At 33.8% G+C, this 26,439-nt stretch overlaps 1 protein-coding gene across 4 annotated transcripts in view; it reads right to left on the reverse strand.

Moving 5' to 3' along the window:
- LOC150106809 (transmembrane and coiled-coil domains protein 2-like) overlaps nucleotides 1–26,439 on the reverse strand; it is a 316,563-nt gene that overhangs the window by 24,911 nt on the left and 265,213 nt on the right. For all 4 annotated transcript variants that reach the window (XM_090392723.1, XM_090392721.1, XM_090392720.1 and 1 more), the window contains one exon: nucleotides 18,902–19,057. In XM_090392723.1, coding sequence (XP_090248849.1) covers nucleotides 18,902–19,057 — 156 coding nt within the window. The remainder of the gene's footprint in view (nucleotides 1–18,901; nucleotides 19,058–26,439) is intronic.

Here is a 26,439-nt window from a genome sequence, read left to right on the forward strand (position 1 = left end):
CAACCTACAATTGTTAAGTCGAAATGCTAATTCTCTTCAACCGAATTCCATAACATCTGAAACTGCCATAACAACATTCATTATATATTTCTTAGTTTTAACACATTCCCGACGGGGTGTCGTTTATCATTCTGATGGAACTTCCCATTATCGGCGAACTGAACTCGCACAAAGTTTCAACCCTCGGTTGAATTTTATTGAGTTTATTTGTGTTTGAGCTGGCATGGGAACTCACACATGCATTATATGGCATATTTCAATTCGTGGTAGAACTTTATTTGATGCCAGCCTTTGTAATCTGTCATAATGACATCGAGAATTTGAAATTCAATAAAACCATTACTTATTTCATGTAATTGAAAAATTGGACAAGAGTTTTTAGTTAGATACTGTGTTTCTGGTGCAACATATAGCTTTGCTATGTCTATACAGCAGTTTCTGTGAGAGGGGGACATGTGATTCATTAGTTAGTGCCATTTTTATTCCAGCTGTCTGTAATGGCACTATTTGTTGAGAAATATATTACACATACTTCAAAAGGCTCTGTACCTTATTCAGGGATAAAATAAAACTATTTGTTTTTCTTGCATCTGCAATATAATGGCTGTTGGGTAGGCATGTTGTTAACTGCGGGGAGCGAGTTACTATCACCTCGACGTGAACATTAAACATTTTTCGTGTGAGAGGTATATGCAAAACTTTTTAATGTCTTTTTTTTTTCATAAAGTAAAATCAGGGATGCGAGTTATACACGAGGGCGAGTTATTTTTGAGTAAATATAGTAAGCGTTTTCCCCGACATGTTGACATCCTTCTGCTGCTTTGACTGCTCAGCTAACTTCGATGGTGAGTTACAATGTATAAATATTTTTCTCACTACCGTTTTTTTCTTTCAACCCAACATTGTTGGATTCTAAATGAAGAGAAATGAAAATTGTTAATACTTCTTTCAGAATCCAACATAATCCTCCATGTCAAAGGCAAGACATGTAAATATTATTTATTGTTTGTCTCTTGCTTATAATGTGTTATTCATATAATTGCTTTGAATTTTGTTTATTATTATTTAATAATATAATCTTAAGTAATGTAATAGTAATAAAAAGGCTCTGTATAAAAATATTATTCTTTTAATTTACTTTATCATATAATAATATTATAAGAAGCTGTGCATGTATGTTATAGAATTTGTGTTTATTATGATTGAATGCGATTTATATGAACTATTTCTTTATTAGTATTTGTATTAAAGAGAATGTATATATGCAAGTTTAATGTACCCTATGTGAACTATGATATTTTTTTTTATTTATCATTACTGAAAGAGAAAGTAATTTTATGTAATTCTTCTGACTGGATTTGATTGGTTGTTGTCAAGGAAAGTTAATTTTAGATAGCACATGTGTGGAGCGTGAGCTACAGTATTCGAAGGGAGAAGGAGCTGAACTAGCTAGAACCGGATTTTGGCGGGAATAATGAAGGTATTTTATTGGAAAACGAAAGAAAACAGGGAGAAGTATTCAGGATAACACGGAGTGAAGTAACGGGTGGCAGTAAAGGGAATTTGGAAATGCCATAAATAAATTAAGAAGGGACCAGGAAATTAATAGGCAATTAGGAATATTTTTACGGAATTCTAAAATTACGTTGAATTCCAACTGTTTTGAGGAAGAATAGAGCAAAGCTGAAATTAATGCGTAGAAGAAAATAAGGAATGAGTAGATTACCTGAAACGAGTGCGTCAAGACTCGTGAAGCTCTATGTTTAATATTTCAGTTATATAGTGAAGATTCCTTTTGAATAGTGTTACTTCAAAGTGATAGTTAACTTCAGTTTTAAGTGTGCCTATAGTGAATCCAATGTGTAAAACAGTTGTAACCCAGTAAGAGCAGTCAATTTTTTTATATTTCAGCGTGAAGATATAAGAGTTAGCTCCGCCTGATATATCTTAACATTAACTGTGCCGTTCTACTAAAATTAGCCGAAGTGTGGAGCTTTAAAGTGTTTCCCCCTTGAAGTGATAACTGCCTCATAATTGAATTGTGATTGTTGACTAAGAGAGAATTAGAGAATTCTACTTTAAGAATATTTACTGTAAGATTCTGTAACATTGAACTGTGTGAACCATTTTTAATTATTCGGAAGAATGTAAAATTGACAGCTGAATGTCTGATGCCTAATGTTTTATGTTTGTTATGAATATTTGAACTAAGTTGATTTGCATTATCTTGTTTTCAAAGTTATACTTAATGTACATGTTATATAACCCTGCATTAAATGTTTTATTGATTTCAGTTTGGTGTTTGCCTGATTCTCTTTCATTGCACCACTCATAAAGTTTATCGGACCTTCCGGAAGCCTTAAATGATAATATTAACCTCAGCCTGTAGAAAAATGAGATTGCAAAAGTTAATTGATTCCACTATATTATATAGACTAATCTGAATATTTGAACTAAGTTGATTTGCATTATCTTGTTTTCAAAGTTATACTTAATGTACATGTTATATAACCGTGCATTAAATGTTTTGTTTTATTGATTTCAATTTGGTGTTTGCCTGATTCTCTTTCATTGCACTGCTCAAAGTTTATAGGAACTTGCGGAAGCCTTAAATGATAATATTAACCTTGGCCTATAAAAAAGTGAGATTGAAAAAGTTAGTTGATGATTGATTCCACTATATTATATAGACTAATCTGAATATAGGGTGGTGCAGGATAATATACATTTCTCTATATTTGGATCAGTAATCAACCAACAATTAATTAAAAAAACTGGATAATTTAAATAAGAATAACGTTCCAACAAGATGGTGGATTCAAAGCTAGGATGTACGATCTAACAAAATGGCGCAGTCGACAGGATGCGAATTCACTAGTGCAAATTGAGTAATTAAATTTTTTGTGCTATTGTGGAAGAAGAAGTAATTATTAAAACCTTAATAGTAAAAAAAAAAAAATTAAGTGAATCACAGTGAGCAGGTTGTGAACCAAAATCAGGCAAAGAAAAAAGTTATTTTTGGATTCAGATTTTTAAATTTAAGTTTGTATCTGATATATTAATTTAGCAGTTTCATCTAGCTCAAGAATGGAAGATAGTGAATTTTTTCATACAGTGAACCCACAACAGGTCTTTCCTCAGTTTTAGGGTGAGGAATCAGATGATGTGCTGTCTTTCTTTACTTTTGTTGAAAAACTTAGGGAAATAGCAAACTGGACTGATTTCCAATTACTAATATTACTACGAAGTAAACTGACTGGTAAAGCAAGGACATTTTTATATTCATCCCCAATTCTCAAGGAAATATTAGATTATCAGAAATTTAAGGATGTTTTAATTTCGCAGTATTCCAAATTAAGAATTATTGGCCCCAACTTATGGAAACTACAGAGAGTCTCACAAAAAGATAGAGAAACTGTCACAGATTTTTACAATCATTTGTTGACACTATCCAATAGTTTAAATGTGACTAATGAAGATAAACTTTGCTTAGATTGGACTGTGTTCCAGCAATTCTGCCAAGGTGTTAGACAAGAATTAAGGGAAACAGCCTACAAGAAGAGAATTACCACATTAGAAGTGTTTTAGAGCTGTGAAGGAAAAAGAGCAAATGACAGGAAACTTTTCTCCCTCATCCAATCTAAGCCATGTAAATGTCTTAGAAAGAACTGATTGTTCCTCTAACATAATTGAAACTAAAAGGGAGAATAAAAAGGAGAAAGGAAAGAAGAAAGGTATTGAGGAAAATTCTATAAATCTTAAACAAGTGTCGGACAGTGAAGATCAATGTAACAAAGGGAAATTAATGGAGGAAGTGAAAACTCTGGTTCACCATGAAGTGGAGAGATTGCAGCAACCAATAATAAATTGTCTTGATCAAGTGGTGACACAATTAGCAAATATTACCTTAAAATCTCATGAGAATCACAACCTCTCAACAGATAAAATCAATGAGATGATAGAACAGGAAGTACAAAGACAAAATCTGCCCATATTAACAAGTCTGGATAAGGTGATGCAAATATTAGAGGGTATTAATCAACAAGTGCCAATTGTCTCTCAATCTCAGGAAAGGAAGGAGTATCTCTCAACCTTTAGAGATCCTCCTAAATGTTTCAGCTGCTAGAAAACTGGACACATTACCAGAAATTGCTCTTATATCAGAGGAAAGTACTCCAACACATGGGATTATAATTTTGGATATATCCCTCACAGAAAATACAGTAGTTATCAAAATTTCCTCAAATCAGATGAAGATTAAAGGAAATATCCAAGGATTCTGGTGTAATATTTTATTAGACACAGGCCGTAATGCTTAACTATTAGTAGAGACTGTTTCTACAAATAAAGCATAGATTAAGGAGACCTGTGAGAATTACCACTCTGTCTGACTCCCAATTTATAGCTTATTAGAAGGTTCGTGCAAGAATTTATCTACCAAGTTTTGGACTAAGTGTCTGGCAGAATTTACTGGTTATTCCTTCAAAATCTAACCCATATTCTCATATCATCTTGGGAACTAACTTCATGGAAAAGTATCACTTTTCATTGTGATTTTTCAAGGGGAGAAATATTCCTGATGAACAGAAAAAGAAGTATTAGACACAATAATAAGCCTTTATACATTGGAAAGAAGATACTAACAGAAAGGTTAAATAAGTCAACTAATGCACAACCCCCAAGCAAAATACAATCACATGCTGGTAAATTAATTGAGCATAATAGTACTGATGACTTATATAAATTGGATATGCTTGAAACTCAATTCAGCACAGACATAGCATTAAAAGAACAGATACCCACGTCTGAAATAAAAGTTGACATTAAAAATCAACTAACAATTGCAGTTCACTTTGGCAAGACAACTACTCTTCATACTAGATCTAATGAAACAGGAAGAGAAAGAAAAGAAAGAAGCAGGCCAAACCGAGTAGTTTTCCTAGGAGATTCACCAGAGACTGTGAGAAGAAAGGGAAAGAATTATTCTCGAATGAGTGATTATAGAGAGAACACAAATAGAACAAAACACCCAAGACACAATACTAGCGGTACAGAACATAAATTTTATTCTGAAGAGACTTTCCCTAACTGCAGGTATGATAGACATGCTGATCTCAGTAATAAAGGTGATAGTAATTTTAATGAAATAGTAGATAAGAATATATGCACAAGTCATAAAAGAAAAAAAAAAAAAAGGAAGAAATTAGGTGGTCTAGATCCCCAGCAAGAATAACCTGTGTGAAAAATTTTTCTTTATAGAAAAATTTTTCAAAGGAAGAGTAAGCCTTTGTTGGATTCTAAATGAAGAGAAATGAAAATTGTTAATACTTCTTTCAGAATCCAACATAATTCTCCATGTCAAAGGCAAGACTTGTAAATATTATTTATTGTTTGTCTCTTGCTTATAGTGTGTTATTCATATAATTGCTTTGAATTTTGTTTATTATTATTTAATAATATAATCTTAAGTAATGTAATAGTAATAAAAAGGCTTTGTATAAAAATATTATTCGTTTAATTTACTTTATTATGATTGAATGTGATTTATATGCACTATGGATTATTTCTTTATTTTTATTTCTGAAAGAGAATGTATATATGTAAGTTTAATGTACCCTATGTGAACTATGATTTTTTTTTTATTTATCATTACTGAAAGAGAAAGTAATTTTATGTAATTCTTCTGATTGGATTTGATTGGTTGTTGTCAAGGAAACAGAGTTAATTTTAGATAGCGCATGTGTGGAGCGTGAGCTACAGTATTCGAAGGGAGAAGGAGCTGAACTAGCTAGAACCGGATTTTGGCAGGAATAATGAAGGTATTTTATTGGAAAACGAAAGAAAACAGGGAGAAGCATTCAGGATAACACAAAGTGAAGTAACGGGTGGCAGTAAAGGGAATTTGGAAATGCCATAAATAAATTAAGAAGGGACCAGGAAATTAATAGGCAATTAGGAATATTTTTACGGAATTCTAAAATTACGTTGAATTCCAATTGTTTTGAGGAAGAATAGAGCAAAGCTGAAATTAATGCGTAGAAGAAAATAAGGAATGAGTAGATTACCTGAAACGAGTGCGTCAAGACTCGTGAAGCTCTATGTTTAATATTTCAGTTATATAGTGAAGATTCCTTTTGAATAGTGTTACTTCAAAGTGATAGTTAACTTCAGTTTTAAGTGTGCCTATAGTGAATCCAATGTGTAAAACAGTTGTAACCCGGTAAGAGCAGTCAATTTTTTTATATTTCAGTGTGAAGATATAAGAGTTAGCTCCGCCTGATATATCCTAACATTAACTGTGCCGTTCTATTAAAATTAGCCGAAGTGTGGAGCTTTAAAGTGTTTCCCCCTTGAAGTGATAACTGCCTCATAATTGAATTAAGTGTTTGTTGACTAAGAGAGAATTAGAGAATTCTACATTAAGAATATTTACTGTAAGATTCTGTAACATTGAACTGTGTGAACCATTTTTAATTATTCAGAAGAATGTAAAATTGACAGCTGGATGTCTGATGCCTAATGTTTTATGTTTGTTATGAGTATTTGAACTAAGTTGATTTGCATTATCTTGTTTTCAAAGTTATACTTAATGTACATGTTATATAACCCTGCATTAAATGTTTTATTGATTTCAATTTGGTGTTTGCCTGATTCTCTTTCATTGCACCACTCAAAGTTTATCGGACCTTCAGGAAGCCTTAAATGATAATATTAACCTCAGCCTGTAGAAAAATGAGATTGCAAAAGTTAATTGATTCTACTATATTATATAGACTAATCTGAATACAGGGTGGTTCAGGATAATATAAATTTCTCTATATTTGGATCAGTAATCAACCAACAATTAATAAAAAAAAAACCCGGATAATTTAAATAAGAATAATGTTCCAACAAGATGGCGGATTCAAAGCCAGGGTGTACTATCGAGCAACATCATTAAAATTTTACACTGAATAATATTATAAATTTATATATAAATAAATATATATATTATAAATAAATTAAGTTAGATTAATTTTCTAAGAATTTTTCCCCTATTAAAAACTGCCTGGCATGTCAACAACTCGATTAGTAAATTTTTGGCCCGCACACATAAAAAGGTTTGCCACCACTGCTCTAGAGTATTGTTTGGACATATTTTTTATGTCTAAACAATAATATATTAATGTATGCCAGCATACATTAATTTGCATGCTGGCACTTCATCTACAACCCCCCCCCTTTTTTTTTATGTCTCCCACACACAAAATTTATAAACTTATAGAACATCAGTAGAACCAACACTAAGGAATTTTTTTATCGTTTTTATTTATTTATTTTTGTAATTTGACCCAAAATCTGACGTCAGTTTGCAAATAGAGTATAATGCAGGGTGAATGAATTTCTAGATGAATCTAGATGTTAAAGAGGATCTTGTTGGTGAATGGATAAGGTTAACTAACTTTCTGTAAAGCTTAAAGGATGTCTGAATCAATTAAATAAAATAAATTTGGCTTCCTCAACTATCAAAAATATGTGAGAGGAAAAAGACTATCATCATGAAACTACCAGTTAGGACAGTAGGCATTTATGTATTTCATTTTATTTTAGAATACTATTTTAATAATGTTATCCTTTCTTTAAATTAATATTGGCCTTTTAATTAATTTTAATTAATTAATAATGGCCTGTGTAGCTCAGTGGATCTTGGCTGCACGAAGGAAGACTTGGTTTCGAGTCTAGTCGGCGACTAGAGGAAATTTTTCTAAGCCTTTTTTCGACCGGTTCCCGAGTTAGTCGATCTCTGGCATGGGCAAGCAGGTTTTTCGTCCTGTAAACTCAAGAAAATCGACCGTAGAACCCACACTATTTCAGACATTAAATATATTGTGTTAGGGTTAGGGACCACATTTGAGCCGTCTCTCTTCACTGTGTACTGCTTAATTAGTGATAGCCTTGGGCCATCTGTCTCTGATTCGGTACCAGTGGAGATTGAACTGCCCACTCAGTCTCCAAAAGTTAGATAGGGCTAAATGGCCTCGCCTACTCCCGTATACGGGAATAAAAAGGCGTTAGCTGATTTTTTTTTTCTTTTAATTTATAGAGCAATCTTTTCACACCATTATTTTTTTACCCTACATTTACTATTCTTTCCATAGTCATCATTATTTCACAAATTATTCACATATAATTAGTTCATTTAAATGTCAATTTGTCTAAATTTCCACCATAAACCAGCTGTGAGAAAGCTTCTTGTAATCCATATTCTCCCCAATTTTCATGGTCTTACTACTGATCTTTTAATACTCGTTAATAATAATTCATGTAATTATTCTATCTTTTTTTGCATTCAGTTGACATTCTGATATTTCTTTTCTCTGTTTAATATCCACGGACAAGGTGTATCATGCCATTTTACAAGTCATGCATTTGCAACCAGTACAAATTGAAGAAATAATGCTCCCAAGTCAATGCAACTGGGTCTGGATGAAACGGCTGCGAGAAGAGATCTGATGAAGTTTGAAAGAGGCATTGTGATAGGATGCCACGTTACTGGCTTATCTGTTCGGCAAACTGTTGACAAATTGGGCCATTCTAGGTCCAATTTTTCAAAACATGTGATACATGTGCTACCTGCAACGGATAACCCACCACACTCACTAAATGTGACTATTATGTGCTAAAAAGGATATGTAAAAACTTGTCAGCTGACACATCAAATGTGCAGTTCTGGGCATTGACTGGAATACAAATCTGCACAAAAACATTTGGAACCAAGGTTCACAACATGGGTTTACATGGCAGGACTGCAATATATAAGCCCCACATTACCCAAACCAACATGGAGCATTATCTTCAGTGGTGCAAGGAGCGTGGACATGGAAGCTTGGAAAGCTGTGTTATAGAACAATGAATCATGCTCTTACAAGAGGGCATAACTCCAACTATGAAATTCAGTGGTGACAGTGTGATGTCATGGTCCTGTTTTTTTCTGGTTTGGCATGTCTGTTTGTGGTACTATGAACACTGAACTCTGAGAGGTATCTGAACCTTAGAGTTCAATGTTCATGGTACTGAAGTGCTTCCTCCTTTGTGGCATTTCTAAGAAAATGACCATTGTCTCTTTCAGCAAGACAATGCACCATGTCAAGAGGGTGCTGTTGTAACTGTGTGGTTTGTGGACATGAATGTCCAAAAACCACACTCGACTGGCCTCCACAGAGGCCTGATCTCAATCCTACTGAACATCTGTGGGATGAACTGGAGTATTGGGCAAGGTCAGGGGATGTCCAGTCCACAATAGTCCAGGACCTCATTACATGCCTATAGGAAGAATGGTCAAAAATTCCCACTGGCCTTCTTTCCAAGCAGTGTATGCACAGGGTTTTTTACTTGTAGGAGGCCCTGAATTATCATTTATAACGGACATAATATACAAACATGAATACATGTCGGTTGTACATATTCATGTTTGTATATTATATTTTGTTTGTATGTTTGTATAGGTACAACGGCTATAACAGACAGTTGTACCTACAGGAGTACTGACATGGATAGAGACATGTCTAAATGTAACATGGCTCTAGCATGTCTCACCTGCATGGCACGGCATTGCAACTGCCATAGGAACCATCAGCAACTTCTGAAGTTGAGTTTTCCACACCCTGATAAGCTCGGTTTGCAGCCAGTCTAGGTGTGGTAAACATGTACACGATTGACCAGAAAGAAAGTGTTCTCAGTCAAATGATATTGGCCTACTGGTTCATTTAAGGTCACGTGCTCGAATTTCAGAAAACAGTGTAATGTTGCAGCACAGTCAAAACATGTGATACAGTAGATGTTGAAAAAACTGGAGAGAATGGGTATGTCAATGAATGTTCACAGGGATGGTCATCCCACGACTGAGGAAATAGTGTAGGAAGTGTGTAACAGGTTGCTTAACTCACCAAGCAAGTTCTTATGGTGACTGTCCCAAGAAATTGGCTTATCACCGTCAATTCTCTGTTATCTGTATCAAGCGTCCATAGTGCAGGAACTGCAAGGGTCTGATTTCACAAAAAGAGTGTCATACTACAACTGGTTTCAGGCGTTCGTGCTCAAACCAGTTGAAAATGATGACATCCTGGACATAACATTTTTTTCAAATAAAGCGTGGTTCCATGAATTTGCAGAATATGCATTTATGGGCCAAAGTGAATCTACATGGGATTCACAAACATCCGCTGCATGACCTCAAGATTGGAGTGTGGTGTGCCATGTCATGCATGTGCATCATAGAGCTCATATTCTTTGAAACGATGGTAAACACTGACGTGTACTGCGAAATTATTGGCACATTTGTTAATCTGTTGGACAACAATGAGTTACAATGTGGCTACTTCCAGCAAGATGGGGGGCAACCTGTCACATGTCCAAAAAGTATACGTCGCTTGTAACTAGCTTCTTTGAAGATTGCATCATCTCCAAAGAATATGGCCACCAAGGTCTCCATGATCTCAGTCCTCCAGACTTCTTGTGGGGGCATGACGAAGAGAAAGGCCTATGCCAATAAACCATGCACATTCCAGCAACTGAAAGCAAACATCACCACTGCAATTGACGACATCAACCACTTGTTGTGATGCGATATGTTGGACATCTCTCATGGTATGTGCTACCACAATTATGTTTGTCTATCTTGTATATTATGTCTGTAATAAACAATAACTTGGGGCCCTCCAACAAGTAAAACACCCTGTATATTATTATTATTATTTCGGTAATCTCCATGGAGTCAGACTCATAGTGGGAGGCCAGCTCAACCAGCAACACGTCTATCATTATGAACTTTGAAATTATTTACACTCCCTGTATTCACAACATATATATATATATATATTTTATAAATATATTTATCTTATTAAATTTTGTTTTTTCCCACACCTTACCAAAGTTTTCATTTCTGTAATAGGGTTTATCAGCTCTTGTTTCAGTTAAATGAGTTAAAACTGTATTCTTATTGGCTTAAACCAAAACAACATGATAGTACATGATGGAATTTCATGTCAGCTGAAAGACTGCTCAGTTAAATAACAGATGCATTGTTTTCATGAAACCAAAGCACTGCAAAAACCCATCTATTGGAACTCCAACTTAATGTCAAAGTTCAAGATGGGCAACTATCAATAGAAAAGAAATGGCACTACCAGAAGAACTGGATAAGTAACAGATTGACATAATAGGTACTACTGAAAAGAAGACATACAAAATAATAGTCTCATTGAGACTCAGTTTCAGGATATAAGAGTATACAAAGGATTTGAAATGGGAAGTGTTCACCGTTTTGTTTTGAGCAGAATAAAATGGAACATATTTGTTGGAAAAAAAAAAGTGTAAGAACTTTGTAAAAAGAATCCAAGTCGAGCAGCTTTCAGAAGTAAAGTATGAACTCAGATGCACAAATATCATTCAATAAAAAACGAAAACAAGCATCAATCCATGGAGATTCAGTGTAGTCCCTGAAGATTGGTTGGTTTATAGTTTATTTGGCACAAAAACTACAAAGGTCATACTGTGCCATACTAAAGGTTACAACATTAGCATTTACAGAAATTGTAAACAATATGTCTGTACAAGAATCTAGTTTCACAAAGCAGCATCTCTAGGTAAACAGAACTGCTGCAGAGGGCAGAGCAACACACAAGGTCAGATGTTATTACAGTAATGCAAAAATAGTTAACAATGAGTTAATACATAATATATGAAACACTAAGCCAAGGAATGCAGTATCTACATATATGTAAAATTATAATAGATGACTTTATAGCAGTACAAAAATAGGCAAAAAGGGATTATTATACAATATGCTTGGATGAAAATTAAATTTAGCAATGCAGTAGAAACAGAATTTAGCAATGCAGTAGAAACAGAATTTAGAATACATATAAACAGAATTACTAGAAAGTACACAAATAGGTAAGATGTCCTACAGCACTACATGATTATTCGAAAAATAAAATAGTAAATAAGATGCATACACAAAATGTATGTTAAGTGATGCAGACATATAAACAAAATTACTGCAGAGGTTTCAGCAGTACAAAAATAGATAACTATAGGTTAACATATGTATATACAAAACAAGTCAAGGAAAGCAGTGTCTACATCTAGTAAGATTACAACAAACATTATTATACTAATACTTAAAGAGTCAGAAAGAAATTATTATACAGCATTGATGCATAAAATTTAAGTTTAGCATTATGGTATTTACATATTAACAAAATTACAGCAGTGATACAAATATACAAGATCAAGGCCCATGGTAATATATAATTGGTCAGATTTAACCTAATGAATAATATGTATGTATAAAAGTTAAGCAAAAAAAAAAGTATTTACATATAAACAAATTTATGGTCAAATGTGTTTGTACAAATTAATTCTTCCTAAAAAATTAAAAACAGCATGCAATTTGCCTGAGGGCTGCTAGCATTTCCCTAGGTGTATATGGCTTGGTTAGATAGATGAAAATTTCATTCTTCTCTCATGTAAATTTTTGACAATCTACCAGAATATGATGAATAGTGAGATGTGTGTTGCATTTTTCACATATGGGAGGGTCTTCAGCTCTCAGTAAATGAGAATGCGTAAGGTGACTGTGACCTATGCGGAGCCTAGCAAGGACAACCTCCTCCCTTCTCTTTGTACGTTGACTAGAATGCCAGTGTTTAATTTCAGGTTTAACGTTATATAATTTGTTTGTTGATGTTTCTTGCCATGTTAACTCCCACTGAGCAATTAGCTTTGATCTTATAAGTTGTCTGTAGTCTGTATATGGAACTGTCAAATAGTATGTGGAGAAGGTATGGGCTGATTTAGCAGCTGCATCTGCAGCCTCATTTCCTTTGATTCTGATGTGGCTGGGAATCCAGCAGAACTGAACATCGAAATTAAGGATTTTCATTTTGTGAAGCAGGTGTAGCACTTCATAAAGTACTGGATGAGGATAATACATAGGAGAAGAGATAGCATGTAAAGAGCTCAATGAGTCTGTATAAATTATACACTTTTGGTAGCAGTTTTCTTTTATATGCACAAGTGCAAGCTGAATGGCATGTAACTCTGCTGTATAATTACTGCAGTCTGGTGGGATCTGGTTTGAGATAATAATGTCAGGAAACACAGCAGCACAGCCAACAGAGGTGTTAGTTCTTGAACCATCAGTATAGATGGGTAAGAAATCAGCGTGTGCTGCAATCCCTGAAGAAAATTGACTGATTCACCAAGAGAGGCATGTGATGAAGATATCTGCAAGGAAAGGAAAAATCAAACTCCATGGTGAATTCAGGAAGTGAAACAGGCAGACACAGAACAGAAGAAAGCATGTCAAAAGTTCCCAGCAAGTAAATCAGCATGTATTCTGAGAGAATACAAAGAAAATATAAGTAAGCAATTTGTAAAAGTAGCCTAGCAAAAGTAAGAGAAAGATTTTGGTAAGAATATAGAAGAAAATATCAGGAAGGTGACAAATTGTTCTAGAGCTATTGGAAAAGTACTGTGAAAGGAATCGGAGATGGTAAAGGTAACATGAAAACTGAAGATAAGGATATTCTAGACGCTTGGAGTAATTACTCTGAAAAACTGCTAAATGACACAAGCAGTGACAGCATGGTGGGAGAACATGCAACAGCAACAGGAATACATATTAATACTTGAAGTATAAAAAGCCATCAAAAACCTGAAATGTGGAAAGGTAGGTGGACTAGATGATATTTGACCTGAAATGCTCAAATATGGAGGCATAAAAATTTTACAATTACTACACTGGTGACTTTGCCTGATTTATGGGATGAAAAACTTGAGATTCTGGTTGGGAAAACCCTGCTAACTCCATATGAGACTGGCTAACTTATCATCAGTTGAAAATCTCTGATAAAAGTTCTTTGCATTCTAGATGGGATTTAAATTCAGATCTTACTAACCAAAGGGCATCAATGAAACCAATTAGCTATAAAAAGGGAACAAAAATTTGAATGTGAGAATTATAGAGGAATGTTTCTGGTAAGATTTATGTATCTATACTTGAGAAATGGATAAGACAAATTGTGGAAGGGAAGCATGGAGAAGAGGAGGCTGGATTCAGGCAAACAGAGGTTGTCATGATCAAATCTTAACTTGAAGATCTGGAAAAGGCATACAACAAAGTGCAAGAGAAAAGTGTTCAAAACGATACAGTTATATTGTATAAATGGGATATTGCATTGAGCAATTCTTGTAGATAAACTTATACATTGGTTACACATAGCTTTTAATTTTTCTTGAAATTACAATGTATACTAGAATATTAATTATAAAAAACTAATTAATACCTTAATTTTAGTAGATACATCTTAAGATTGTCAACCCAACGGCCAAGACAACCTAATTTGGCCCACTAGGGGACACCATTTAGGACTTAAGGCCAGACTTCTGTTGCCTTTATTCAGCTCATTTGCTCAGTGTTAATGCCTGTGTGTGCACATATCATTGTTTTTTGTGATCCCTGATGATGGCAAGGTAACACTGCCGAAATATAGGAATATATTAATTAAAGTTTTTTTATAATTAATATTCTAGTATACGTTGTCATTTCCTGAAAAATTAGACGCTATGCACTGAGCAATACACAGTCTATATTTCAGTTGTAAGTCAGCAGTTAGAACTGAAAGAGTAGTCTGAAGCTAAATCAAATGTGACACAAGTTTGCACATTATCTCCACTATTATTCATCATCTATATAGACCACTTTATGACAGGAAAGTATGCATTAGGTCTGATATTAAAACTGGAGATATTTGGCTCAGCTCTTTATGAAGATATACTGAACATCTGCATAAAGTAAAGTAATAAATCTGGTATGAAATCAGCAAGAGAACCTATAGCACAAGTAACACATTTCAGCTATTTAGGCACAATTTTTAGTGAAGATAGCAATGGTATTATAAGAAGTCAACTGATTAATATGGAATAAGAGAGAAATTAGTCAAAACACTAAACTAACTGTATAAGACACTGTTCAAACCAATTTTAATTTACATATCTGAGAGATGGGTTAGAAACAAAACACTTGATCAGAGACTGGAGACCACAGATACAAGAGTTCTGAGAACGATTACAAAAAGTAACAGATGGCATCAATGGTAGAATCATATTAAAAATGAAGATGTTAGGAAGGAACTTGATATTGTAAGCATTCTGGAGTTAATGTGAGCAAAGCTAATATGAAGTGGTCTGGTCATTTAAATAGAATGGGAAAGAAAAGGTTAGCAAATAAGTAATTTTGATATAATTTTCACATTTTTAGTATAATTTTCAGAATAGCAAGAATAAGATCCAGAGAAAGAACAAGGTCTAGATGGAATGATACAGTAAAGTGCCCCAGAAGAGTGAATTATAAGATCTGTTGACAGTTTTCTTCTAAATTAATCTCCTAATGCCAATTAATTTGGAGGAAAACTGTCAATAAGAAGTTAGTAATATTGTAAACTTTTCATGTAATACTATCATAATATCCTGTACATCCACTGAGGGTTTATATTAGGAATTTGATGATGATGATGATCAACTTTAGTTTATACTATTACTTTACTAAGCAAAAGAAGATGGAAATTATATGGTTTTTTTTGCATCTTTTTCCTTTGTATATGATATTCATTTGATGTAAGTATTCAATATTAAGTTCAACAAATGATAATTTCACAATCCAAACAAAAGCACAGTTTAGTCATTTATTCTTTTTAGTCAATTATTTCATTTTTCTGTATGAATTATACATTAATAGTTCTATTTTCTAATGAAATTCATGATGTGGAGCATCACTTCAGCACGTGCCCATACATAGCAGGAAAGCTTCATTCAAGGGACCTCTAGTAGTATATGAGAGAATAAAATCTACCATCCATATAGAAACACATTTCATTTAACCTTTCAATGCTTCCACAGTATAAAATAAAACTGGTTTGAGTGAGGACATGGAAGAATTCTGATATAAATGATTAGGGTTCACACTTATTCAAAATGAAAACAAATATACAAAGGAATACTGGACCAGAACACTACTAAACAGCAATAATTTTCACACATTTGTTTTGATGCCAGACAGTTCAGAATTTAAGGCTGAATTGACCAATAGTGAATACTGGAAGAAACAATTTCCATTTTATTATTATTATTATTCAGGCCTCCATGGAGTCAAGAGACTCATCGTGGGAGGTCCTTCCTAGGAAACACAAAGTATCATACCTTGAACTCATTGAAATTTGTAATTTGGCAAGCAAATTACAAATTTCATATTTTTTCAAAATCAAAATGCAGACAAAACTTTTCAGCTTATGAACAATTTTCTCAAACTGCCTAACCTCTTATAAGTGAATGAATATATTGTAGCATAAAGGCCAGCTGTGAAAGGGGGGGGGGGCTATTTATTTATTATTTATATATCTTACCTTATTTATCCTTTCTTATTTATATGACCCTTCTTTATATCTATTTATATATTTTTCTTAATTGGCTTATCTTATCTCAGCATCCACTTTATATATATACTTTAATGCAATAATTATTATGTACTTCTAACTATTCTTCCTTATCACTCTTTGGTATCTCTTTAATTATATACCTTATTGTTTTCTTTATATCTCTATCTTATCTCTTTAAGCTATACTGCCTTCCACATTTGCTTTCTTGTTCTTTGAACACCAGAAAATTTATTTGAAAAAAAAAAAAAGTTGCGCCAATGATGTCCATTTTCTAGTAACACGAAGTGTAAAATGCGTCCAGTAGTTTTCCCATTACATTCAAATTATCCCTGATTAATTAATATCTGCAGTTGTGGTCTACTATCTATCCTTTATTATCCTTTCTCCTGGGTTCCCGCTAATAGGCTCTAATATTTTTTTGGAACAGTGCATCAAAGAATTAAATATCAGGCAACACTCTATTAACATTTCTTCTTCTTCTTCTTCTTCCTAACATGGAATATAGGCCATGTGGCCTGTTCCGGTCTCATGACATCTCTTTCTTGGTCTTCCGATTCTTCTTTTCCCACTTATTTTGTATCTGTATAATATTTTTGGTAGTCTGCTGTTGTCCATTCGATTTAAATGTTCTAGCCATTTTTGTTTATACTGTCTTATGTAGTAATTAATTGGTTTTATTTTTATTGATCGTAAGATTTCTTCATTTGTTTTGTGGTCCCACTTGGTATATCCAGCTGTTTTTCTGAGGAACTTCATTTCTGCTGTTTGAATTTGTTTTTCATCTTTCCTTTTCATGGTCCATGTTTCCATTTTTTATTTACATTAACAAACTTTTAAATATACACAGATTTCTATCTACAGGTTATTTTTATAACATCCATACAAGGCTCAACTTCTGTAAAAATTGATGTAAGGCTTTTTGACATTATTAAGCTATTAACATTTAAACAACACATTTATTTATCACAAAACAATTTACACTATTATTGCAATAAAGAAAAATTTGCATAGCTCAACAATTAGCTTAAAATGCCCTTTCAATTCATAAAAGTTATGTCACAAAATTAACCACTCACTTCCAAATATAAATTACTACCCTAAGCAATGGTACCTATTAATAAACTGTTACTTCTTAACTGTTATGCACATAAAAAATATCATTACACACAAAAACTCTTTCCTTCCGATATTAAGATAATTCTATAGGCAAAATGCACCATTGACAAACAGTTACCCTCTGACTGTTACACATATAAATTTCCATTAATTATTAAACATCTAATTTTCAACCATTTACTCTGCTCAATTTCATCAGCCTCAACTTAACAGTCCACTAATAAAGTTCTCCTATAATTCATGAAAATTGAATAAACGGATCAACTCACTTTATGGCTGCTACCCACTGTGTACTTGGCTTCAAACCGGAGTCCTGACCGTTTTTTCCCGAATCAGATTTTTATCTCCCCCTTTATGCCGCCAATAGATTTACTGATGCTTCTGGAATGCTGTCCTGCCGCATTTCAGGTGAAGATTATCGGCTTGTGGAATGCTTGCATGCACGTTGGATTAACAGAGCAATTTCTTCCCTCGGACAACAGCTCACGGCGAAGATTCGTCAATTCATCATCAAATATCCGCTTTGTTGGCGGATCAGCTCCCGCCATCTTTCTTTTAGATCACTGACAAGATTTTTCCTGAAGTTGCGTCCTTGATGGCTTACATCTGACGGACAACCGCTGCCGACTTCTCGATAATGACCTCTCCACAACCGATACTCGATCTTGCAGGTCAACACCTTTTATTCGCCTTCTTTCGTATCCCTGCACGAAGATATGGGACCCCGAACATTTCAGTGCGGTCCCTTGTTCTTCCACTGACACTGACCCTTTCTTTTGTCTTCTCATGTACTCCTCTAATCCTATTTGTTTCGGGCAGTGGACATTCGTCTGAAGTTTGTCGGTCTATTTAACACTGACCTTGAGTATTTACAGGTGCACTTCACAAACAAATTTTATGTCCTTATAGGAGCTAACATATACGGTTTTCTGGTGACAAGGTATTGCCTTGGTTCAACATTCTAGAATTTGTCTTAGGGCAGCAAGGACAATTCCCATAGGGATTATTTACATTAACAAACTTTTAAATATACACAGATTTCTATCTACAGGTTATTTTTATAACATCCATACAAGGCTTGACTTCTGTAAAAATTGATGTAAGGCTTTCTGGCATTATTAAGCTACATCAAATTTTTACACTGCAATTGTTTTGCTTTGCTTCTAAGACAGACACATTAGAGAGTATGTTGTTTTCTTAGTGAAAGCAAATCTTAGGTATAAGTCCTTATTTAATCTATTCAACTATTCTGACATAACAAAGAGATGTATGTAAGTTTACATACACAGATTTTGATATCCACTTACCCTAGTCTGGCAACTTTCCAACAGTTCATGAACATCTCTCAACCGCTCTTCACTTTGATACTGAACCTTTTCCTCCATGTCAGTTAGCCCTTGTCTGAGATTCTCTATCTCATTTTGATGAAGTTCTATCAAATCATTCAACTGTATTTCAAGATGCTACAAATATAATCAGAGATTTAATTTGTTATAATTGTTTACCTTTAGTAACTAGATATGAATAATGTCAATTTCAATGATCCATTAAAATTAAGTTTGACAATGGATTTCTCTAAATGAATACTGTGTACTTACAAGACATTCCTATCATATGTTAGCAGCTACATACAGAGTAGAGCAATGTTTTTGAAAATTACTATTGCTTTTGTCATCATCTCTCTCTCTGATATTTTTCACGGTCCACGATCTTAATAGGGGTAGTATTTATGTAAACAAGGTGATGTATGCTTTATATTATCAGAGATAATATATCTTATCAGATTTATATTAACAGAAACAATATAAATTTGACTGTACACATTTTTAGTATCAAACTTAAAGAAACAAAAAGTGAAATGTACTCTAATCATTATCTCACTGAGTACTAAACTGTGAATCATTGAACATATGTAAAAATCAAGATATACCAACTTTTATATTTTACTGCTTGTTATAAGGGCAGCTTCAGAGGGAGAGAGAGAGAGAGAGACAGAGTGCCAAGGAACATTTAATGACATACATCATGTGTTCACAACTTGAGTCTTGAACATAGCTATGTATGCAGAAGAACATACTTATTAGAATTCAAAAGAAAACAATCTTACACATCTAATAAGTGTGTTCTCCTGCACATCAGCTGTGATCAAGACTCAAGTTGTAAACAACACATCAATATATTAAATAACATCTGGTGCCAATTTCCTATTACCATTGCTGATAATTTTACCATATATATATATATATATATATATATATATATTAAAAATAAATAAATAGCAATAATTTAGAGCAGTGCTTCCCAATTGGAGAATGATGGAGAGAGTTAGCAGCTTAGATTCAAAAGTTTGGTCTAAAAACTAATATTCAAATGATACACTGTTTTGTTCATAGAGAGGCTCTCATGGCATGGCATTTAATGTCAACATTAAATGATAACATCAAAATGGCAACTTCATCAAATCCAAACTGCTACAGTACTGCATTTTTTTCTTTTTTTTGCAGTCTTATGCACACAAATGGGACAAAAACATTATTCTTCGCTATTCACATTGAAGTAAGTTGTTGGTTGTCCAGGTGTAGAGTTCATGTGTTTCAATTCAAGAAGAATTTAAACCTCCTTTTTTTTTTTTTTTTTTTTTTTACAAATGACTCTCCTTGCTCACATTTTTTAAATGTATAATAATTTCTAAAAGCCAATAGATTCAAACTGAAAATCCAACTTTGGAAAAATGAAGTTAACAACAGTTTACGTTCAATGTTTAGTCAGGATTTCAATTCTAATCCCAGCAAAAAACTATCAGTAACTATAGGGCAATGTCAGAGCATGCCCGAGGAGAAGCTTCATTTTTATTTCGAGCAAACTGACACACAAAAGTTTGATTGCATTCGAAATCCATTTGCATCACTATTAGAAAATATTTCAGACTTTGATCTTTCAATGAAAGAAAAGGAAGAGCTCCTAGAACTGATGAATGATCGAACCCTTGAAGTTCAGTTATTTGAATTCTGGTTGACTGCAAAAAAAGAGTTTCTGTCTATTGGGGAAAGCTTCTACCATTTGCTACAACAAACTATCTCTATGAATAATCTTTCTCATTGATAGTCACAATCTTCACTAAAACAAGCACAAGTCTCTCAGTGAACAAATTGATTATTTTTTACTTTGTGATTTTTTTTAAATTATAGTGCAATAATAAAGCTATACATTTTAATTCATTTCTTTTTCTTTACTTTCTCACTATGTTCTAAGAGAAGACTCTGGCAATGGAACATTTGTATCTACCTTTATTCCATTTATTACAAGCTTACATCTGTCGAGATAAGACTTGCACCAGTATTCAGTAATAGATGTTATGCTATCATAAAAAAAAAGCTTTATTACAAAGAACCATATACTGATTTTTTGAAATTTATTTGGTTCCCCATGCAAAATATGTGAAGTAAAGAATTTGCAAGACTTGGTACATATAATGGGGTGGAAGGGGTGGTGAAGCGCAATACATAGCCTCTCCCACTCAAATGTCAACCTCACCTTCCCATCCATCCTGTTCTAAAATTACGAATGAGGCACTGGTGACCGAGTATGGGCGGTATAACTCTAACACCCTAACAGAGTAAATGCTGTTAGATCTGCCTGTCCATAGGGATTAAGTAGCAGCCCTACCACTGGACTTACCCGGCAACATGTTAGTAACCTGCCCTGGGGAAATTCAAAATCTTTTCAAGTTTCATGCAAAGAAAAGCTGGACGGACTATCAGGGAAAAGACCAAAGATTCAGGAAACGTAAACAAAATTGGAAAAAAATAAACACATAATGAAGATTGCAACATGGAATGTGAGAAGCATTGCATACAAAGAAGAACTCGATAAACAACTAAACCAAGCTAACATAAAGATATGTATAGTAACAGAAACAAAGAAAAAAAAAAAGATGCAAAAGAAACAAACAATTATATACAAATCTGCAGTGGGGTAAAAAAAAGAAGAAAGAGCAAAAGCAGGTATAATGATTATGGTACATATATCCTCAAAGAACAATATTGTATATCAGAACTATTTGAATGAAAGACAAATAGAAATTAGACTAAAGACATTAAGAGGCCACATAACATTAATTGGTGCATATGCACCAGAAGAGGGAAAAAGAAGAAGACAGTAATATATTTTATAAAGAATTACAGAATGCCATAGATAAAACAAACAAAACTGACTATTTACCACTAGCAGGAGATTTAAATGCCAGAATAGGAAACAAAAAATACAAAACAAACATAGGTAAATTTGGCGAAGATACATGTAATCAAAATGGTCACAGACTGCGTGATTTTGTCATTTATAATAATATGAGAATAATGAATTCAATGTTTAAACACAAGGAAATACATAAATACATTTGGTCAGCCAGAGGATACAAATCAGTAATCGACTACGTTATCACAAATTTTAAATTAGCGGAGTTAATTTTAGACATAAGAGCATATCGAGGCTTTGAATTAAACTCTGATCATTATATGGTATCAGCAAAAATTCGATTTAAACCAAAGTGTCTAAAAACACATAAAATTGAAAATTCTTACCAGCCAAGCTACAAAATTTCTTCATTACAGGATCCTGAAGTTAGACAACAATATCAAAAATGCACAAACTTAAAAACAGAAATCACATATGAATCAAGTGACATAGAAGATGAATAGGAAAATTTGAAACAAATTCTCACAAAAGCAGCAACAGAAACCTTAGGAATAAAGCGCAAATGGATTAGAAAAAGAGGACTACGAGACTGGAACAAAGAAATAGAAAATATCATAAAAACAAAAAAGGACAGTTACCAGAAATGGCTAAATTCCAAAACAATAGAAGCAGAAATAGTGCAATTGCAAAACGAGAAATAAGGAAAAAAACACAGAGAAAGATGGAAAATTTTGTAACAGAACTAGAAAAGGATTTATTTAAGCCACAACCCAAAACCTATACAGTAATAAAATACATGAATAAAGAAATAAAAGAAAATATGAAAATACAAACAATAGATTTAGAAAAATGAGTGACCTATTTCCAAAATCCCTGGACAGATGAGAACAATGAAATAAAATTTTATAAGACAAATAATGACCTAATAGAAAATATCACATGTTAGAACTGAAAAATATAATAAAGAAGATGAAAAATAGGAAAACACCAGGAGAAGACAATATAAATATAGAATTATACAAAAATGCAGGTGAAAATTTTAATGAAAGACTTCTGAAATTTTTTTAATATGGTTTGGATGCCTGGAAAAATCCCTAACTCTTGGAAAAAAGCACTGGTTTGCAGATGATTAAATAGTTACATCAGAGATGATTCACAAAGATCATTAAATGATATCTCAAAACAATATAATATGACAATATCTAAAGGAAAAACAAAAATAATGGCATTCAAAGGAGAAAACCCAATAAGAAGTAAAATAGTGATAGATAATAAAATACTAGAACAAGTAAACACTTTCAGATACTTGGGATGTGATCTATCATACGAAGAAGAAAAAGACATAGACACTAAAATATCAAACTTTGTCAAAGTAAATGACATAATAAATAACATATTTAAGCCATCCCTAGTACAAAAACACACTAGAATCAGACTATATAATGTCTCGTCAAAACCAACTCTACTATACGGAAGCAAAACATGGACCATAAAAAGGAAAGATGAAAAATGAATTCAAACAGCAGAAATGAACTCGTATTTGTAAATTAGGGATACAAAAACACACGTGTTGAACAGATTATTTTATAAATTATAAAAATAAAATTGATGTTTTGACCCCTGTATCGAGGTCATCATCGGAAGAATACTAGTGTATAAGGAACCAAGCTACATGCTCATGCCCTGTATATCGGTAAACTAAATCTACGTAGTTAATTAATCCTTTTCCCTAGCCTGACCTCTAGTGATAAAAAAAAAGATAAATAAATAAATTAAAAATAATAATAATAAATACAACTACAATAAACTGCTAAAGTCTTCATGTATTAATATTCTTCTGGATAGTTCTGATTGTTATAATATGATTTCTTTCAGTTGCTGTTGAATGTTACAAACACTTCACCAGGTTGTCTTCTTGTAGTGGGATTTTTCTATGGCTAGTTTAGGTTGTTATACAGGTTGTAGATGGGTCCTCCACATTCTTGAAATGGTTAGGCCATCATTTTTGTTGAGATTTGGGTTGTGTTTGAGCATTTCACACAACTCTTTAAATTTTCTTTCAAACCAGGTTTTGGTGCAGTGTAGGGACTTGGTATTTTTCGAATCAATTCTGTGGTATGTTTGGAGTGCGTGGTCAGAAAGGCCGGTTTTTCAAAATGGAGGTATTTAATGTGTCGCTTGTGTTCATCTTGTCTGATTGGGATAGTTCGCCCTGTTTCCCCTATGTATGGTATGTTACATGTGCATTGTATTTTGTATACCCCCGAGTGGGCTAGGTGTGGAAGAGGATCTTTAGAAGAACTGAGTAGGCGCCTTAACTTATTTGGGGGTTTAAAGGTGGTTTTAATGTTGTATTTGCGTAGTGTTCTGTCTATTTTTTCAGAAATGCCTCTAACATAAGGAATGGCAATAGCATTCCTGAAATCTTTTTTTGTTCTTACTGGTATCTTTATGGAGGATCTTGTGAATAGTTTTTTTTTATTGTATCCATTTTTTATAAATGTTTGGTTGATGATCTTATATTCCTGATTTAGAGCCTGTTCATTAGAACAAATAGTTAGAGCTCTGTGTTTAAGGGTGCTTATGACACCTAGTTTTTGTGTTGGGTGGTGGTAAGAATTTTTGTGTATGTATTGGCCTGTGTGTGTAGCTTTGCAGTAAACTGAGAAGGAGAGACAGCCAGAGGGAAGACGTGTGACAAGTGTGTCTAGGAAAGGAAGAGAGTTGTTTTTTTCCCATTTCAATGGTGAATTGGATACGTTTGTGTTGTTTGTTTAGGTGGCTTGAGGAATGTATTTAGAGCTTCGCGGCCGTGGGGCCAAATGGCGAAAATATCGTCGACGTACCTGAGCCAAATTTTGGGCTTTAGACATGCTGTCTCTAGAGCACGTTGCTCAAAGTCTTCCATATAAAAGTTAGCTATTGGGGGGGGGGGAGTGGTGAGCCCATGGCTGTACCTTCTTTTTGAAGGTAAAAATTGTTTTGCCACACGAAATATTCAGAGCGGAGTACGTGGGCAAAGAGGGCCGTGATGTCGTGTGGAAATATGTTCTGTAGGAGCAAGATAGTGTCATTGATTGGGACATTGGTGTAAAGGGAAGTTATGTCAAAGCTGACTAATAAATCTTGGTCGTTGAGTGTAATGTTTTTAATTTTATTAATGAAATGTGTATTTTTTATGTAGGAAGGGGACTGACCTACCAATTCCTTGAGTGTGGCTGCTAATTTTCTGGCTAAGTGATAATTTGGACTGTCAATTCCTTCAACAATCGGACGTAGAGGTGTGCCTGGTTTGTGTATTTTTGGCAGGCCATAAATTCTGGGCAAACAGGCATAATGAGGTATTAATTTTTTTGTTGTTTCTTCAGGCCATGTGTGGACGGATTTGATTAATTCAGTTTTTTTCTTTTTGTTACGTTTTGTAGGGTTGTAGTTTGCCATTTGGTAGGTGTTGTGGTCCGATATTAAATGGCTCATTTTTTCAATGTATGTTGTACGGTCTAAAAGGACAGTGGCATTGCCTTTATCTGCTTTCGCGATTATAATGTCTTGGTTATTTTTTAAGGATTTAAGGGCTAGATTTTCGGTTTTGTTTAAGTTGGTGCTTAGTTTTTTGTTTGAATTTAGTATACACGATATTTCCATTCATATTTTATCAGCCAAAATGGTGGGGAGGGATCTTAAACCTCTCTTGATATGATACACGATATCAAGTTTGTTCACTGACCTCGGAGCAATGGCGTAGTTCAAACCTTTCTTTAGCAGCGAGAGTTCACCTTGGGTGAGATTGTGGTTTGATTGGTTGATAACCAAGCAGTAGTCCGATGGTGGTTGGTTTATCCTAGCTTTGTTTGTGGGCGATTGGCTGCTCCTTATGATTGGTTTGTGATTGGCTATTCCTTTTGTTATGGTGTCTTGATGGTCTTGTGCTTTTCTGTTGTTGTAGGACTTGAAATTTCATTAATTTTTCTTTGTTTTTCAGTAATGAGTGCTTGGCCGAGTCATCTGTGATCCTGTCTAAAAATCCCAAATTTCTGGAATAACGTAGTCGGATAGCTCTAATTAAGTTGTAGAACTTTGGCTTGGGTGGATGCTAGATTTTTATGTGCCTTGTGGATTTGTTCTCATAACAAGGCTTTTTCCAAACGGGCATAAATACGGAGCGCTTTGGCTGATTTAAACTTCTTCTTTAGTTTAATGCAGTTGGGTATTACGTTGCTGTCTCTACATGTATTTGCATAAAGCAGAAATTAAGTTCCTCAGAAAAACAGCTCTGAAAATAAAACCAATTAATTACTACATAAGACAGTATAAACAAAAATGGCTAGAACATTTAAATCAAATGGACAACAGCAGACTACCAAAAATATTATACAGATACAAAATAAGTGGAAAAAGAAGAATCAGAAGACCATGAAAGAGATGGCATGAGACAGGAACAGGCCACTTGGCCTAAAATCCATGTTAGGAAGAAGAAGGTACATATAATGATTCTTCAGTGTGCCATGTAAATGTTTTAGTGTGTTTTGGTGTGTGTGTCGTGATGCAAACGAAGTTGGGAAGTTGTTTCCCCCCCCCCCCTTCTTTTAAGGAGAAAACCCAATAAGAAGCAAAAAAGTGATAGATAATAAAATACTAGAACAGTAGGTTG

The sequence above is a fragment of the Typopeltis vanoorti genome, chromosome 5, assembly GCF_054136105.1.
Source record: "Typopeltis vanoorti isolate ZY-2024b chromosome 5, IOZ_Tvanoo_1.0, whole genome shotgun sequence".
NCBI lineage: Eukaryota > Metazoa > Arthropoda > Arachnida > Uropygi > Thelyphonidae > Typopeltis > Typopeltis vanoorti.